This window comes from Dendrobium catenatum, unplaced genomic scaffold, assembly GCF_001605985.2.
Source record: "Dendrobium catenatum unplaced genomic scaffold, ASM160598v2 fragScaff_scaffold_384, whole genome shotgun sequence".
Lineage (NCBI taxonomy): Eukaryota > Viridiplantae > Streptophyta > Magnoliopsida > Asparagales > Orchidaceae > Dendrobium > Dendrobium catenatum.
The window spans coordinates 208327-220771 of record NW_021318846.1 but is presented as its reverse complement, the minus strand read 5'-3'; the positions used below and the strand labels follow the sequence as shown (position 1 = coordinate 220771).

The following is a 12445-nucleotide window of genomic DNA, read 5'->3' as shown; positions in this document are numbered from 1 at the left end:
AGGGGAACAAATTACCTAAATATCCATGTAATAACCCATTTTTTAATTTTGTGTGTGTGTGTGGGGGGGGGAGGAGCGGGGCTATGAGGTTCCGCCCCTAAGAACAAATCTCGATCATAATTGAAAACTTTAGAAGTTAAATCTAGAGCCAACCAAACTCTGATTTTAGCAAAAGTATAGTAGAATTGAGCGTCTCAAAGAGACGAACCAACGACATCAAAATCAGTCCAATCCAAATCCAAATGGGTCCGAATTGAGGGCTTGAAGCATATTTGAAAGTTTCAAAGCATAAATTGAATGATCAAATGATATCCAAATAAAACACGCTTATAGTCGAATCAAGTGGCTCGACGAGACAAATCCAACAAACTCAAGATCATCAAATTCTGACATCATTAAGGTACTTAAATGCTCAATAAATAATCTATGATTGAGAGAGTCAATATTGGACATTTATAAGAGCACTCCCAACTTGTTCTTGATCCTCCCCATATTTATTAGTCATGTCACTCCTAAAAAATTATAAATAGACTCATCATTCTCTAAAAAAGGAGAGGAAAAAGGAAGTGAAATATGAGATTTCTCTTACAACCAAGCTCCTCCTTGACTACCGCTAAGCCACTAATAGTCGTCGGACTTCTGCTCGGATATCTAACATCACCGAACATCTGCCCGGCTGCCAACAATCGCCGGACTTCTGTCGGGCCATCGACTGCCTTCGAACTTTCGCTGAACTTCTGTCGGGCCATCGACCGCCGTCGAACTTTCGCCCAATCACTGGTCGTCGCCGGATTTCTGTCTGGCCACCAAACATCGCCAGACTTCTACGTACTTGGTCGCCGACCATCATCGGACTTCTGCTTAGCCACCACTTATCGTTAGACTTCCGCCCAACTCTCCAAAATATTATAATTTCACTATCTTTAAATTAAAGGATGGGTCAAGCTTTCTAATTTAAGTAAATCATTTTGACTGAACAAAGCCTCATGATTTTGTCCCCTTTTCAAGGCTTTTCACTTAAAAATCTTGATGTTTTATCTTCTATGTTAGTGTGTTTGGCATACATCCAACACTAAGATTAAAAATTCCTTCACTCTACTGCCGCGTATATTCTAGGCTCGTAATCGAGGTCCTTGTAATTCAACCAACAAACTCTCTCAAGAACTCATCTTCAATCTATTAGTGAGAGATTGCAATAATAAAATAAAAAAGTTTTCATATTTTAAAATTAGTAGAAAAATCAATATTTAATATAAAATTTTTATTTATCAATCTTTATTATTAGAAGATAAAATTATGCTAAGATGTGATAGATTCAAATACCTTAAATTTGTATTTAATCATAAACAAAAAAAAATGAAAAAGACAATATAATTTTTAGAATTAAGTAATAAATGATTGTCATAAAATTATTTTTAAAATCTCATCATTTCACAAAATTTAGCAGAAATGAATACAAGATGAATAATATGCTCGCAATGGTGGCTTCAAGGTCAAGATAGTAAACATCCACCAAGGGACCTATTTTCTCAACAAGTTATTTATTTTTTATAATTACGATTAAATTCGCTCAATAATAATAAAATAAAATTCAAAATGATTGGTAAGTTGGCACCAAGTAGTAGATGCTGATGATATGATGGCCATTCAGCTCCATTATTGCATGTGAGAATCTAAGGCTTCGTTTAGACGGCTTTTTTATAACTTTTTAAAATTATTTTTTAGTAAAAAATTAAAATATTTGTATTAAAAATTATTTTAAGAAGCAGCAAGAAAACAGTCTGAAATGGGGACGGCTTTTTTATTAATTCTTGAAACAGAATTTTAGTACAAAATTTTAATTTTTATAATAAACTTCATTTTAAGAAGCAATAAAAAGCCGTTCAAAATGAAGCCTAAGTTGTTGGAAGTTTCACCAAGCTAAATGAGTATTTTTTAGTAGTTGTCAAAAGGGAAAGAGAGTCAATCATATGGCTTTCAACTATCTATAAGATAAGGTACTTATATTGTTTCAACTAAGGCTTCGTTTGGAATGTTTTTTTGCTTCTTCTTAAAGCAGCTTTTAAGCACAGAAAACTTAATTTTTGTATTAAAAAACTGTTTTAAGAAGCAGCAAAAAAGCCGTCCCGAATGAAGCCTAAGACTACATTTGGGGCAACTTACTATTTTTATATATAATTAAAAAATATATAAATCTTTAAATCACATAAAAAATATCATTGATAATAAGATTTCTAAAATGAAATATACATTTTAATGTATATTTCTAAAATGAAATATACTTTAATGTCCGAGTGGCATTAAAATGTAATATATATAATTAAAAAATATCTAAGTCTTTAAATCACATAAAAAATATCATTGATAATAAGATTTCTAAAATGAAATATACATTTTAATGCCACTGGGACATTAAAGTATTAGATAAATAAAAATAAAAATTTTGATATGAGATATATAAATAATAAGAATTATGTGATATGTCTGTAAATTTAACTTAAAAATAAAAAAAAATTACACAGATTGGTATATTGAGACCATCCTGACCGTTGATTTTCTAATATCTTTTATCTCCTTGACATAGCACATTTGTTTCCACATCAACTGAAAAGGTAATCATCCTAGTAAGTGCATAAATCTCAACCTCTTCACAAATACTAGCTTCAAGCTACATTTTAAGACTTCTTACCTCTTTACTTTTCAGATCACAACTATAATATTTGTTTGGTCACAATTTTTTTGCTTATTTTAAGAAACTTTTATATTATGAAGCTGTTTCTACAATGATTGTATTTCTTATGATGGGGGGATAGAAGAGATAATTATGACTTAAATATTCTTCAAATTATTATTGATGATTTTTCTAATTCGAGTGGTAAGCGTAGACGTCATAAATCCAAAAAGAAATACACTCTCTTTGGATTTGGTCTTCTTTACCATGTTGGGGTTTGCTTCGTTGGAGATGGCTTTTGTCTTTAGCTTGTGTTTTGTGGTTCAAGCAATGATGTAGTGACTTTCTGTTCCCAGCTGGATGGTTGTGGCTTTTTGGCAACCACTGATAGTACTTCCTCTTTTTTTGATTGGTGGCCTTTGAATTGATTGTGAGATTTTGATTGACCTTTTGGCGTTGTGTGGGCTGTTACTTGTTTTCTCCACTGGATGACCCTTGTCGAGCTTCTGGGTGGTTGCATATAGCTTCTTGCCAATGACTGAGCTCGGTTGGCTTTTGCCCTCTCCTCTTTTGTTGTTTCTTCTATGATGTTTGTTGCTTGCACTTAAATTGGATGTTGGGGGGGAATGATGATGAACCCAATCAAGATCTCATGGTTCCATCGTCCCGGGTTATCATGGTCCCTAGTCTACTTAGTCAGAGTGGTAGTCAACCAAACCTAACAAAAGGTCCATTGCCGACAGTCATAGGTTACTTCCTCCAAGGGTACCTTGTAAGCATGGGGTGAATATTTGTCCAAGGGGACAACTTTGAATACACCTTAGCTAACAAAGGGTTTTGTGCCCTATCAATCACATCATATTAATTCATTGCTCAATAATTTGGCGCCATTGGGGAACATGCAAGCTTTGACCATGACCACAATGTAATAATGCCATTTCGTGAAAAAACCACCCAGTTTAGAGGGTCTCGATTATAACTGTTTACCAATGGTGCTATTTGGTGGTGAGACCACCGGTAAGAGGACATGTGAGTCAATTCATAATGCATAGATATAGGGGGACCCACTGACCACCCAACCGAGGTTTCAAAACGATCTGAAAATAGTTTGTATCCTGAAAATAAATATTATACTGATTATAAAAATAATATCAAAATACCCAAATAATCAAATCAAAGCAGAAGTCTACCAGAAAAGCCAAAACCAGCCACTGAAACCATAGTCAAAATAAAATTCACATTTTTCTGAAAAGAACAAGGGGTCGCACGCCAAAATCCGATTTAAAACGGAAAAGATATGAATTCCCGAAGTTTAAATACAAAAATAGGATATTTTGAAATAGTGCTGTTTTACTGTTTTTGGAAGAACAGAAATATAAACATAATTTTTATCTAAAAATAGTCTTAAACTATGCAGAATTCAAAATAGACCCAAAACAAGGTACTATGCATCGATAGCGGACTTAAAACGAAGGAGTTACGCAATTTCAAAGTTTAAAGACTATAATTAAATAATTTCAAAATAGTGCTATTTTGCTGTTTTGAACATAACTGCAGACAAATCAAAAATTCTTGAGCAAAACCAACTTTAAAGTGTGCAGAATTCAAATACGTTCAAAATTTATTTATTAAGGAAAGGCGGCGGCGGGGCCGGGGTGACAAGTGACGGCTGCGGGTTGGACCGCGGAATCGCGCCAATCATTAGCGCCGCCGCCGCCAATGATTGTGGATTGATGCCGTAATCAGCAGCACTTAACCACGTCAGCGCCCGCTGCCCGTCGTTGGATCCGCGCGGCTCAGATGGAGGGCGGGGATCGTGCCACGTGACACGCGGCAACCGTGGACAATGGCCCGCGGTCAGTCCAGACCGCGTACGGGCAAGATCGGCGCCGTCAATCTGGAAATCGACGGCTGAGATTCGCTCAGCCTGCAGGCGGAACCGGACCGAAACCCTAAACACAAAAATGTCTCGTTCTCCCTCGATTCTCAACCGAATTTCACGAAATTTTAAACATGTGTCCTAGGTATGAACAGAAATCGTGGGGAAGTCTCCGTTCGGAAAATAATCAACTAATAGAAAACCTATTTAACTCGAAGTGATTGATCTATTCTAAGGGTTTTTTTAAGAAATTTCACCGTCCGATCTCCAAATCTTCGACACGGTTGAGCTTGTAGACTATCCTCATATATTTTTCCTCTTGAAACCTCGATCAAACGAGCTCTGGATCGCCTGGATCAAAGCTTTGGATGGATTTGGCCTTAGGTCGCCGGAATCTCGTCACCGGCGGCCTGGGGTGGCCGGGATCTGATCGGGAATGAAGGTGTAAGTCTCTAGGAGTCCTTGCAAGAAATCTCAAAGCAAAAGGAGGCCTAGAGCACGAGCAAGAAGAAAAATCCCCCTCTCTAAACCTATTTGGCTATTTAAACGTCCCAACCCTATCACCAACGGCTCGGATCGAATCTAAGGGCAATTAGGAGGGAAATCTCACTGAATCCCACGGGATTTTGAATTTGGAATCAATGGGAGATGATTAGAGCAATGAATGGGCTTTAATTGGGCTATAATAGGTCGTAATGACCTATTAACGGCTCTATTTGACCAAGTCAATTAGGTCAATGAGGAGTAAGGATCGAGCCATGAAAAAGATTGGAATTGATTTGGGCTTTTAAAAGGGCTTAATGGGTCAATTTTGACCCATTAAGGCTTGGGTTGACCAAGTCAAAAGTTGACTTGGTCAACTCAGTCCACTATGCCCGTATTTGGGCAAAATCGAGGTCAACAACAGCCAAATATAGGTATGCTTTATGTGAAACATCTTAGTTATAAACTTATAATAGAGCTTAGGTCTATTATATCTTTAATTTCTAGAATGTTCTATTTGCTTTATCAAAAGCTAAGGTTAGGTGTAAGAAGTGACATGAATATTATATTCTTTTGAGCATTAAGCTTGTGTTTGTTCTTTGGTTTTGTGTTCCTTAGCATATACTTTCTTCCATCAATCCACTACATCAGTTGGTTACAGAGTCTAGAACTTGTGAACAATGACAGACTACAGAAGAAGATAAGTTGTTGATAACGATCGAAGCCATAAAGCCTTTTAGGCAACCAAAGTGAATGCATCATTTGATCGATTAGATGATTTATATTCTAATTTCATTCGTTCTGTGGAGAGAATACGCACGTTGGCAACCACATCAATGCCTTTGCTCATCTGCTCCTGCAGAGCGTCCACACGTTGGCTTGGCTCCAACGTGATTATGCCCCCACCCCCAATATGCTCCCGCTTTTGCTGCCACTGCGCTTCCGCGATCCCACGCCCTACCTCGTGCTCATGCATGATTTGTGCCTGTGTTCTGCTCAGTTGAGGAAGAAGCTAATGGAGAGAAGAAGAATTCAAAGGATCAACAGTCCGTGCAATCTATCCCCAGCCCGCCTCCCACATCACCTCTTCTCTCCGCCATCCATGGCGTCTGGTTCTCCCCGTTGACACTTTCAAGACCGCCTATCTCAAATCAAAGCTCGCGCTGAAATATTCAAGTGCCTCCGGTTCACTGTCTGCCCCTTCTCGTTCCGCAGTTCAAAGAGTAGAAGAAGCCTTGGCTAGAGAGAGAGAGTCTAAATCATGGATGCATACGGTTACTTCACAAAATCCATTTGTAGCCGATTCAATTTCAAGGAAAGAATGAAGTCAAGGGCTAATCACTGAAGGAAAGCAATTAAAGATACTAGCTAAACAAAACATGGGTTTTGTGTTCAATCCCTGAGGAAACTCGTATTAGCTAGGGAAGCTTATGGTTCAAGGCCAGGCATGAGAGTAGACATCTGCAGTGAAAAGCAGGCTCAGTTAGTTTTTGAGATTGTGGAACAGATCTTTGATGACCTAATACTTGTACTTATCCCAGATAATGGAGGACATACCAAGGTAGTGTACTAGTGTGTATTGTGTAACCAGCTCATAAGAGAATAAGAAGATTCTCTTGACAGAACTTTAGAATCTTGAAGATGAGCAGAATCTCAAACGCTGGGGATTCCGTCAAGTCATTGATTTCATCTCAAGTTCTCACAAAACAATTGTTTCCCACAACTGCCTCCATGATTTTACCTTCATTCATGAGAAATTTCTCGACCGGTTACCTGAAACGGTGTCAGAACTCTTGTGCTCGTTGAGGTTGCTATTCACCAATGTGATTGATCTTAATCATTTGTTGGAGTTTGGACCTTTAAGAAAAGGCAAAAATATCCCTAGTGCCCTTAGTTATTTAAAAAGATAGTATTTTGCGCCAATAGAACTTGAAGTTCCTGAGCAAGTTGAAGATGGGAACAAGAGCCATGGAAACAATGTTCTTAAGTTAGCAATTTTGTTTGCTAAGCTGAATATGTTGTTAATGAATGCTCCTTCAAGCTGATCTGCACTCGACCGCACCAAATCAATTGAAGATTATGCAAACATTTTCAATCCAACATTTCTAACATTTCATGAACCTGGTAATGATGATGAGACTGGTTGGCGGATTGATACTACCAGGAGAGTAAGCACAGATAACATACTCTTTCTATGGGCTTTGGTGGTGCAACTTTCTACTGTGGAGCTAAAACATTGTCTCTGGTAAATTCATCCACTTTTTGCAGGAGATTTTGATGTTCACTTTGTCGATAAGACCTGTGTTGTTATTGTGTTTGAGAGGTCCGGTTCTGCTGAGACATTACTTAAAGACATGAGTTCAGTTGACATTGTTTCTGGTTAAGAGACATGGCTGTGAGAAGGGTTGAGAGCAGCAGGATATGATGCCTACAAGGTCTGTAGGTTGGGCCTTTGGGAGGGAGATTTAGTTGATTCATTGGAAATTACATTGGCTGAGGCATTGGAAACCTGTACTCGTCTAAATAAGCTTGCAATTATGCATCGAAGATGAAAAATCTTTGATCAAGAGGATTGGTTATGATTTCTACACCTACGTCACTCCCAGCATGCACTAACTACTAACATCTTGACGGAGTCGAGCTCTATGATGTGGTAAATCTTAGTTATAATAGAGCTTTAGTCTAGCATGTCTTTAATTTCTAGAATGTTTTATTTTGTTTTATCAATAGCCAGGGTTAGGTGTAAGAATGGGCATGAAGAATATTATATTCTTTTGAGCCTTGAGCTTGTATTTGTTCTCCGATTTTGTGTGTTCTTCCTAGTATAACCTTTCTTCCATCGATCCACTATATCATACTTCCACGTGTCAGTCCCATGGGCTGCATTAAATAAAGAATATAAAAAGTTTGTGTTTGCTGGTTCAATTCTCAATTTTATCATCGACATTGTGAATAACTGATAGGTTTAGATACACAGATGATTAAAATATCAATGATCTAATTGACACAAATAGCATATGCATAATTAATAACTGCCTAAAAACATGGAAAGAAAACAGTGAATCCTTCACCAAACCAAAGTTAAAAGGCCACAAGTTCCAGACTCCCTGCCAAAAAACAACAACAAACAACAATATAAAAACGAATTTATGTTTGAGACATTTTGATGGTCGATGCTAGCAAAATCAAAAGGTGTTCATTTATGATAACCATATTGCTACACAAACCATCAGTTATCAAATTGATACAATAGAATAATGAGTATGAGAATATTCCAAAAATTGACCTTTACATAGGCATAACTCATCTCTAAATCCTATAATTTAAGAAAAAATAAAACTAAGTATTAAGATACATGTAAAACTGATTTATTCAACTCACAAGAACCAATTAAACCTTTCTGGCTAGTGTTCTCTGCTTTGTCGCGTGCTGGACAACTTTTTCCTCCACATGAAGTCCTTTCCTTCTCCTCACTTCATTAATAAGCTTTCTTGCCATGTTGGGAAGGACACTTGAACCATCTCCATATTCTTCCATCTCTTCCTCTGTTTTTGGGACAAAAAAAGGATCTTCTGGCAGCACCTCCCAGTGGCTGAGAACAAGTAAAGCACTCGCAGCAGCTCCAGTTGACTTCCTAAGCTCATCTGCAAAGCCAAAACTTTCAGCTACAGGAACATAAGCATGAACTGTAAAAAGTGGGGAGCCTTCTTGCATCTCTTCTTTCAACACTCTAGATCGCCTCCTTGAAAGAACCGCATACATTTTCTTTAAGAAGTCTCCTTGTGTATTCAACTCACAAAAGTACATTGCTTCTGCAAGCCTTGGCTTGTTTTGAAGCACAGCTGCCCTACATGCATCCTTCACTGCTGTCATAACTTGCCCACTGAAAATACCGTATTGATCAAGGTGATCCTTGTTCTCCGAATCGCCCGGAAAAATATAGGACTCAACCAAAAAGGCTAACCCCCACATAGGTTCATCACATAAAGGCCCTGCAGATGTGGCTAATTGAAAACCTGCAACAATGCTGTTCTTTAGACCCTCTGCTTCCATATACATGGAACTGGTTGCTTCTAATGGTTCTCCATTATCTGTGTCCACAACTGAATCAGAACTAGAATAATCTAAAAATCCTAGTTTCTCAGACAAGTGACGTGAACCATGTATGCGAAAACCACTCTGTCCACTGTTTGTATGAATAACTTCAGTTGCTTTAGAATCTGGAACTAGGAGGATATTTGGTCCAACCTGACTTGGCCCAAGTGACCAGATTCTTTGAAGAAATCTCTTGCAAAGTAGCTTGTATTTCTCAAGTCTATCATTATCACCCTTCTGAGAATCAAGCTCCAATTCACTTTCCAATGAATCAACCAAGTGCTTCCTAAGAACAGCTACAGGATCACCATCATCATGAGAAACATAGCCCAAACTTCCACTTTTCTTGACTGGTCTCCCTTCTATTATATCACCAAGGATTTCTCCACTTTCTTCAAGAACTTTAGTTAAAGCATTAGGAAGTCTTGCAACTTGAGCTCTAACCACACATTTCCCATTTGCAGTAACTTTCTCAACATACTGAGTACTTGTGGGAGTAATCATTAGAGTATCTAAGAATGAAAAACCTTCCCCTCCTTCTATTGTCTCCTTATAAGAGACAAGCGGAGGTGAAACCTCTAGTCTGACCTTAGCAAATCGTTCTTTTAAATCCTTTATACACCTCTCCAAATGGACCTCACCTGCAGCTGCAAGCACCTGTTCCCCTCTGGAAGAAACTGTAACTTCAACAAAAGGATCTGCTCGGTTAAGAAGTCTCAATCCTCTCATAAGTGCACCCATATTAGCAGGATCAGATGGTTCAATGGCCACTCTAAGAGTTGGTGACACCTGAAACATCATACTCGAAAAAGGCCAGCAATTCCTCACCGTAGATAGAGTTGCGCTCTTCAAGATATACTGCCCCAAGCCCTGAATAGCTACTACACTCCCCGCACTAGCACTAGAAACAGGTTTCAGACCTTGGCCCATCATCAGATACAGGCGCTGAACCTCAGCTTCCTGCAGATGTTTTTGTGACAAATCTACTTTTGATGGATCATACAAAGCTGAAAGCACAAAAACTTTTTGACCCCAGTTAAGCACGCCACTAAAAATCCTTGCAAACGCAAGGAAACACTCATCCAAATCCCCTTCACCAACCTCGCCAACCAAAGAATGATTCAACTTCTCCCCATTAGGGCCTTTCTGAGGGATCATTTTAGCCGGAATGGCAAACATCTTTGAAACAAAGACAACACAGGGAGCCTCTGCACTAGAATCACAAGCCTCGACGCATTTCCTGACGTGCTCCGCCTCAGCCACAATATCTGAGTAATGCGCGTTGCCATCAACAGCCAGGTCTCTTTTGGGTAGCAACCTAGAAATCCTTAGAGACTGGGCTGAGATAGGATCAGGCATGCATTTGATCACCATTGATAAAACCGTATCAGAGAGCGGAAGCCAACGCCTCATCACCGCCTGCAGCACAGCCTTTGCATCCTTGTTTTGCAATTCACGTGAAGGAACTGACAAATTGAAGGATTTGATAACTTTCTGAAGCATGTCCTTGTCGCCATCCACATCCAGAGCTGCCTGATAAACCTGCCACAAAGGCTTAAGCACAAACTGAACAAACATCGGCTGCGGATCCCTGCTGAAGCCTTCCATCGCCTTCTTCCCAACAATCATCATCTTCTTAGTGTTGAAATACCTCGGACCCCAAAATCCTTTCTTCAGGGCGGCCATGCTTGCACCGAGCTTGGAAGCGTAGAACTCTGCAAACTGTTCGATGCAAAACCCCCATCCGTCCAAGGCGCAAACGAACGCCACGTTTCCCTTCTGTGGCTGAAAAGTGTCCTCGTCGTCATCCTCGAGAAGCTCGTGATCGTACTCACCATCGCCATCGTCTGAAGCGCCTGCCAGTAAGGAATCGACATCTGAAAGATACTTCTCCGACTTGTATGCTGAAACGATACTATTTACCTCGTGGATGATGCGCAGCAGGCGGGTGTAAGCTTCCATCGGGGTGAGTTTAAGTTCGGTGATGAGGCGATCGATCTTGTTGAGAACGAGGCAAGGGGTGAGCTTTTCGATCCAGGATTGGCGGAGAACGGCGTGGGTCTGGATGTGAACACCTTCGACAGCATCAACGAGAATGAGGGCGCCGTCGGAAAGGCGGGCGGCGGTGGAAACCTCGCTGCAAAAGTCTATGTGGCCGGGGGAATCGATGAGGTTGATGGAGTGGTCGCGGAAGAGAAGAGAGATGGAGGAGCTCTTCATGGTGATAGCGCGGCGCTGCTCCTCATCGAGGTAGTCCATGAAACGTACGTTTCCGGCAAGCTTCGGGTGGAGCACGCCGCCACCATAGGCGGCGATGAGGTGGTCAGCAAGGGTGGTTTTTCCATGGTCGACATGTGCTAGGATGCAAATGTTGCGGATCTTTCGGGTGCTAGAATCCGCCATGGGAACAATAAATAATAGCTTGAACGAAAGTAGAGAAAATTAAAACGGGCAGAAAATCAGAAACCCTACTTCCTAAATCACAATTAAAGAAAGTGTTCGGTGCGCAGTAAGACAGCGACGGCGTCGACCGTCGATGGGAAAAGCTGCCGTATTGGCGGCAAGGCTAGTTTCTCTGCCGCTAACGTTTTGGGGAATTTAAGCACACGAACTGATCGATTGATTAGGTCTGAAATATAAGCAATCTCTCTGCGTTGACGAAAAGGATGAGCAGATCCAAATTTTCGGACAACCGACGAATATATTTGACTAGTGCTACAAACGAGTCGAACATTACATATTTGAGTTCATTTATTATGAGCTTATTCAAATTTGATTTGAATTTGATCCAGATTTTGTATTTGTGTTAAATTTGATTTATTTAAATTAATGGGTGCTAATGTTCGATTCATGCATAATTCATGTTCAATTTGTTTCATATTTATCGAGCTTTAAACAAACGAGCTTTATCGAGTTATAAACAGGTTCTACTTCTAAAGGTACAGTAACTTAACAAACGAGCATTGTCGAGCCTTCTAACAAATGATTACATCGAGTATATACGTTATTATATCTAACGAAGTTTTTTAAATTATCAAACAAGCTCATTCATGAAAATATCGAATGAGTATTTTTTAGCTACCAAATAAGCTTATTTCGAACAAACGATTTATGATTCATCTTATATTTATTCAGATAAGAGGTTGATTGTGATTTTAGGCGGATGCTGGAAATAAAAATAAATTATTAAGTTATTAAATTTAACAATATGTATTTTTTAAAACTCTAATATATTTTTTCGAGCTTTTTAGTTCGAGCTTCTTAACGAGCTTGTTCAGTTGTTCACAAATATTAAATGATATTGTTCATGAACATAA

At 39.2% G+C, this 12445-nt stretch overlaps 1 protein-coding gene across 1 annotated transcript; it reads right to left on the bottom strand.

The window, feature by feature from the left end:
* Window positions 1–8205: 8205 nt before the first annotated feature.
* On the bottom strand, window positions 8206–11822 carry LOC110093365 (elongation factor-like GTPase 1). Its single transcript, XM_020818227.2, has one exon. The coding sequence runs from the start codon at window positions 11529–11531 to the stop codon at window positions 8424–8426; it is 3108 nt and encodes a 1035-aa protein (XP_020673886.1). The 5' UTR covers window positions 11532–11822; the 3' UTR covers window positions 8206–8423.
* Between the last annotated feature and the right edge of the window lie 623 nt (window positions 11823–12445).